This window comes from Astatotilapia calliptera, chromosome 3, assembly GCF_964374335.1.
Source record: "Astatotilapia calliptera chromosome 3, fAstCal68.1, whole genome shotgun sequence".
NCBI classification, from domain to species: domain Eukaryota; kingdom Metazoa; phylum Chordata; class Actinopteri; order Cichliformes; family Cichlidae; genus Astatotilapia; species Astatotilapia calliptera.
The window spans coordinates 28574727-28581501 of NC_137424.1; the positions used below are offsets into that span (position 1 = coordinate 28574727).

Sequence of the window (6775 nt, forward strand, 5' to 3'; positions counted from 1 at the left end):
ACCACACTTTCCATTCAGCATCCTAATCGTAAGCTGTAATCATTACGAAACCTGCGTGTTCAGTGTCGCATTTTTAACCCTCACTGTTGCTGATCGTGTTTTAGCCCGATCAAATTCTGCCTGGTACCATTATCAGTGTATAACCCTGTGATTTTGGGTGTATCCTATATGATGTCTGCATGATCAGAGTGATTTTCCCCCTGAAATACCGAAATAAATTGCACAAAACATTTTTAAGCAAGAAATTACACAAAAATCCTGAATATAGCAAAGATGCCACAAATTAAAAACTATGCAAATTCATCATTTATTTTATTTTTTTATTTGTCAGAAGGTTAAATAAACACATAAACATATTATTATTTTGTGATTCAGGCTTTATGGGACTAACACCCCATCACTGAAATTAATTTTAATTAAGATGTAGTTTATAGAAAAATACATACATATTTACAACCACATATGGGGTTTTTTGCAATCATGCAAAAATGTAAGAAAAATATGCTATATACAGGACAGAAAGTACACAAGAAAACTCTGGAGCCGACACTCATTTACTTTCTTTGGGATCCACATGCTCGAAGTAGAAGGATTCATACAGAGGCACTTGCCGCTGAAAGAGAAGGACATAAAGAAGAAGCTCATCAGTCAGACATCACAGACCGAGGCGCTCCACAGGTCAGTGTTTCCTAAAATGCACAACCTAAAACTCAACAGGCAATCTGAGTTTAACACATAGTTAGGTAGAAACATTATGTCAGTTATATTTTTATGATGTCTCAATGTTGAAGTCACCGTGAATAACTCAGTGAAAATGGATCAACATGTATTTGGACTGTTTAAAAATGATTTTCAGTACTGTTTCCTATTGTCCCCCTAAACTAACTAAAACATCACCCTGAAATGAACCCCGTTCTCACCCACTGAGACGAGCCTCTGGAGGAGCTTGTGCTGTCTTTGTCTGCATCTGCCATCTCGGAGTCTACGTGGGGAACCTCGTAGATGACTCGGGCTGCTAGTGCTGAAAACACACACGTCCACATAGAAATGATTACAAGGATTTAAATTGCATTTTCTTTTTAAAATAATGACCTAATTGGGAGCCGCATTTAATCCTTTCGGTCTCTGTTACTGTTACTGTAATGTTACAAACATGTTACAATACTTCATCCCTCCTTATATTTTCATTTTATTTTAACAAACTTATCTCTGTCAGTGTTTAAACTGTGGCATCCTGTTATTATGGGATGAAATGGACTTTACAATAATTCACACTTTATCTACTTCACTTCTGCACCTGTGGAGACTCAAACCAAGAACCTTCCTGCTGTGAGGAGACGGCACCAACCACAGTGTTTTGTTTTTCCATATCTGCATCAATTACTCACCTCCAGCAGTATCTGAACCAGCTGTTTCAGCTATCATCGTGTGCCAGTCTCAGCTCATTGACCATCTGCTCTTCAGTGACTGGCTTCCTCTTTTTAATTAAATCAGACTTTAGATTTACCCATATCTACATGTGCTTCTTCTTTAATCTGATGCCAGCAGTCAGTTTAAAAACTAAACCATTTTGAACTATTGCATTCTTTATTTGATAACACAATTTTTGCAGCCTTTTTCACAACCCTAGTGTATTAAAACATTATCCTTGGCACACAACGCTATTCAATTTCAGCCCCAAATATTTCTAATTGAAACACTATTATGTTGTTGTTGTTTTTCAATGTAGACTTGTTTCATGAGTAGATCATCTATCAAGAGGAAATTTGCTCTTTTGAGGTTGAACTCCAAATTGTTCCTAGTGAATCAAGTATTAATGAATGTATGAATGCAGCTTGTAGTGTAGAACGACTTTGAGTTTTCAGTGTTATAAATATAATAAAGTAAAAACGCATGTTATTATAAAGTGGTAGGGTACTTACAAAAAGAAAAAAAAAGTGATGTGATCCAAAAACCCAAAGTTTTCTGCTTGTTATCACAACCAGGCCTCCTGTTAGCAGCTCTTTTATCTTTCAGTCAGTAGAAAGCTGCTATCAGGTGTACAGATTGTTCAAAATTACAGATTACTCCTACCCAATCCAATTTCATTACAGTGGGTTGCACAGAGTATTATAGTTTAACATTGTGCTGCACAATGTGTTAATGTTTCCTGTAAGAGCGCCACATGAGTTGTGATGTGTATAGAATTGTTTGCTGCAAACAATCGTTTGCTGTTTGGTATTTAAAGAGAGTCTATGGGAACTTCACCGTTGTGGCACATACTTTAAATATAAGGTTACAAGAACTGACAATTCAATTTGAACTGATAGTGTCAAAATATTTTTCTAAAATATAAAAAAAAGTAGATGTTTACTTTCTTCATATTGACTGTTTAAGGTGATGAGATGAAGCTAGCACCTGGATAAATCTCATTGTGTTCCAACTGGTTTCTTACAACTACATTCAAATATACTTCACATTTGTTTTCCGCCACTAACATATATGATAGACTTTGGTGCTCTGTAAGACAGTCTATGTTGTTGTTTATACAGAGGATCCTGTAGGAGAACTTTCTGAAAATTGCCATTTTCATTTTGAACTACCTCCAAGCTCTTTGATTGTGTGCTTTTCTATTACGTATTCATCTACACTGTTTATATCATTCTGTTTGCTATTTATTGCTGTCTTCTACACTCCTGCACAGTTGGCGTGGAACGCCCATAATTTCGTTGTACATGGACAATGACATTAAAGTCCTATTCTATTCGGTTCTATTCTATTTTCCAGGTACCAAGATATTTCTTCTAATGAAACCCTTGAAAAACTTATCAGTCAGGAGCATTAAAATCCATTACATTTGTTATTTAGTATACTAGTTGACTTGATACCAAATAAATAAATAAAAGGCATTTTTCTACTCTTTCTGATCCCTCAAAGAACTTTTACATTAAGTGTAGATTCTTAGATTCAGTTAGTTTCTTCCTTTTAGTTAGTTTATTTGAAAATATTTTGATGTTCTCATGTCAGGGTCAGCTTTGTTGTATTTAATATAATGAGTAGGATGTGTGTCAGGAGTGACAGATATTACAAAACAAGCAGCACTTTTTGCAGGTCTTTGAGTCACAGCCATGAAGATGCCAACAGGTAAAAGGACTGTTTCTTATGCAGCGCTTTTCTACTCTATCTGAGAACTCAAAGCGCTTTATCTTAAACAAGTCCCAGTAAACACAGGTGGTCGAAGAATCAAGCTAAAAACATTTCATATATATTTTTTATTTAATTTATTTTTTACTTACTAGTTTGTGAGTGTACACTATAGTTTCAGTTAGTACTTTTTTAAAGCCTAGTTTTATTTTGTTTAACAGACGTGTTTGTTCACACCTGGTTTTAGTTTAATGTAAGTACAAACACCTTGTGGCTCAGTTACTATTTTTCTTTCATCGGTTTTACCACAACACTTAAACTTTGCTGCCATGCAAACTGACAGTTGTGCAAATGTATTAGTGAGGAAAGTGTCAGCCTCCACATTACGAGTCCTAATTTCAAGGCTTTTGATGCAGGTTGTTTGGAACTTTTCTTTTTCAGGAATAGTTTTGCGTGATGAAAAATGCGGACTGCAGAAGGTACTAAATGAATGCTGTTCAAATAGCATGTACAGAAACTCACACAGTTTTTTTTAAAATCCTCGTGCATTTCCTGCTCCAACTTTTTATTACGTATATGGAAATATTAGCTCCTAACTTGTTTGAATTGGCTCCAATATAGTCCAGCAATAATGTCAAGGTACAGTGGTTGAGGTATATCACAGAGAACTATCTCATCATAAAACAACTGCACATTTATAGTCAAGTGATTATTTTGTTTATTGTTTAAAATGAACCTGTGTTCCTGTGTGTGATACCTGTGTCATGTTCTTTGGTTAAAAGAGTTAAATACAACGTGTCTTTATGTATAGACAAAAACACAAGTAACAAAGAAATATTTTTGTTCAGTCCACCACTCATAACTGAGTCTCTGATGCTTTAGTATTCATTTAAAGTTGGTACCTTGTTTTCTTCGCAGAGTGCAGTAACAGACGAGTGTGATGAGGAGCAAAGGAACCACTACAGCCAGGGAAATGATCACGTTGGTTGGATTCCCAGGATATAAAGAATCTGTTAAATTTGTAATAATATTATAATAATAATTACATCCATCTATCTCATGTAAAAATGCAATGCCTTCTGGTACTATCATGGTAAAATGTTGTGTAATAATTTTTTTTTTTTTTTAAAAGAGGGATAAAAACTGTATTAATTGTCTATTAAGACTACCAAGCCACCTAAAATGACAGTGACAGTACAGTTGATTTCAGTCTACAGTTGATATTGATTAAATATCAACTACACTCGTAAAAAGGGATTTGAACATGTCACCATACTGAACCTTGTGCACTTTGCCAGTTGTTCCCAGTATCGTTGCCTGTCTTGACTGTGATGACTGTCCCATTTCCTTTAGCCTCAGTTAAAGATGGTATCTCCACAGTCACCTTGCAGATGTACGTCCCTGAATCGTCTGTTCTAACACTTGAGATATTCAAAAAATAACATTTCTTCTCTTCCTTTATCAGAGACGCATTAGGCTGATTAATAAAGTAGTCGCTCCTAATTTCTGTTTGATTTTTAAGCCAGTTCACTCTAAATCTTTCAAACTTCTCTGTCCAGCAGCAGGTGATGTTTACTGTCTCTCCTTTCCTGACAGAAACATCGGGACTCTGGGTCACAACAAATGTGCCTGATGAAACACCTGTAGGAGACAAAGTAGAACATAAGTCATTACAAGACCACACATATTGCATGATTTCTAAAGCTAAAAGCATCAGGGTTTTGGTACAAATACAGTATGCAGATATGTTTTCAAGTAGCATGAAAAGAAAAGCAACTGAACTTTTTTAGGTTTCCTGAAGATGTTTCAGCTCACATCAGAGAAGCTTCTGATGTCTTCAAGAAACTTTAAGTAGTTCAGTCACTTTTCCTTCCATATCCTTAGATTACACATGTGTCAAACTCCAGACCTCGAGGGCCGGTGTCCTGCAGGTTTTAGATGTGTCCTTGATCCAACACAGCTGATTGAAATGGCTAAATGACCTCCTCAACATGTCTTGAAGTTCTGCAGAGGCCTGGTAATGAGCTAATCGTTTTATTCAGGTGTGTTGACCCAGGGTGAGATCTAAAACCTGCAGGACACCGGCCCTCGAGGCCTGGAGTCCGACACCCCTGGATTACCATGACCTGGATGGCTGAGAGCCTACACAGACACAGACATGCTTCTAAAAACATTATAGTGATTTTTATAGAAAACAAATAACAATATTAGGTAGTAAATGCACATCAGGAATAAAGATGTCATGATAATAATTTTGTTGTCTTTTACATCTGTTATTTAAAAAGCCTTGTATCTTTATAAATCATTCTAGATCTAAGTTAGTCTCACTTCTTAGAACTAAGAACTTTAAACACTGACATATTGAGAAGAAATAATATCAGACATTCATTTATCGCTTGAATACTTATCACAAACAAATTTAGGAAAACTTAACTTTTCCATTTAGAGAGGAATGGTATAAAAACTAAATAATTTGCTAAGTTGTGTTTCTACTTACTCCAGGATGACAGGGTACAGAGAGAGGCGAAAAGCAAGCTACTTAGCAAGATCTTCATCTTGCCACACTGATTCACTACTGAACAGTTACAATCGCTTCATCTGTCACATCTTCTCTTAGTCCCACCCACCACACACACACACACACACACACACACACACACACACTGTGCACCATGTTTTCTTCAAAGATCTTCTGTTTTCTAGAGAAGTGTGAAAACCCACAGATGCTGCTGCTTCCTCCTTCAGACAGAGACAGCTACAGACAAACTATAGAAGCTGTGACTAAGACCTTTCTCTTCCGACTGAAAAGGACACTTTTTTATCCTTATGCAGAGATGCTGAAATGGGGTCACAATAAAATACATATTAAGGACAGATAATGTAATAAACTGTATTTTTGTTCAAGAATTGTTATTAAAATAGTTTGAAAGTCAATCTTTGCAAGTTTACACACAAGCATACATACAAAGTTTACATGTTAACATTAATTTATTTTAATATTTGACTTATTTTTTTAACTGCACTGTTTTGGAGGTTTTACGTTGCCAGATTATTGTAGTGGTATAGCTTTTATTCTATTATTATTATTATTTTGTTGAAAACATCCGGGAGGAAGTTGATGTAGGTCACCTGAAAACGTGAATTGAGAGTTCATAAATGACGTGAATTGTCATTCTGTGAAGTCCTCAGAGTCTGAAGCTACTTTTTGCTGCTACTATGTTTCCCAAGGGGTTGAAGCAGTCGACACATCCACATGTTTTGATTTCACACCTGATGATACTAGAGATTTCTATTACCCTATCACAGTCTCATTCTGAGGGTGTCACATATTTTTAAACAGTGCGGCTTACATAAGCACAAGGTGTCTTTTAGCATCTATGCTTAAGCCTAACTGTGATAGTGGTTTGTTGTTTTGCCTGCAGGAGGAAAGGTGGAGCAGTTTGTGGTGCTGGGTGGAGCTGATTGGCACAGTTGCTGCATACGTGCCATTGCATGTTGGGAGCTGAGCCAGACCGCAAAGCAGCCAGTCACACTAGCTCTCACAGCCTGGGTCAGTCCAAGCAGAGAAAAACCTGAGTTGTTATTTAGAGTGTGCTGTGAATTCCCCTGATTGGCTCTGTTAAAGTGACAACACACTACATGCTTTACATGC

General features: G+C 36.4%; 1 protein-coding gene across 1 annotated transcript; it reads right to left on the reverse strand.

The window, feature by feature from the left end:
* Positions 1–306: 306 nt before the first annotated feature.
* On the reverse strand, positions 307–5772 carry LOC145425360 (uncharacterized). The gene is made up of 5 exons (XM_080298320.1): positions 5621–5772; positions 4405–4764; positions 4026–4133; positions 921–1021; positions 307–613 (listed from the first exon to the last, which is right to left on the reverse strand). Exons 1-5 carry the CDS (start codon positions 5676–5678, stop codon positions 551–553), a joined length of 690 nt encoding a protein of 229 aa, XP_080154446.1. The 5' UTR covers positions 5679–5772; the 3' UTR covers positions 307–550.
* Between the last annotated feature and the right edge of the window lie 1003 nt (positions 5773–6775).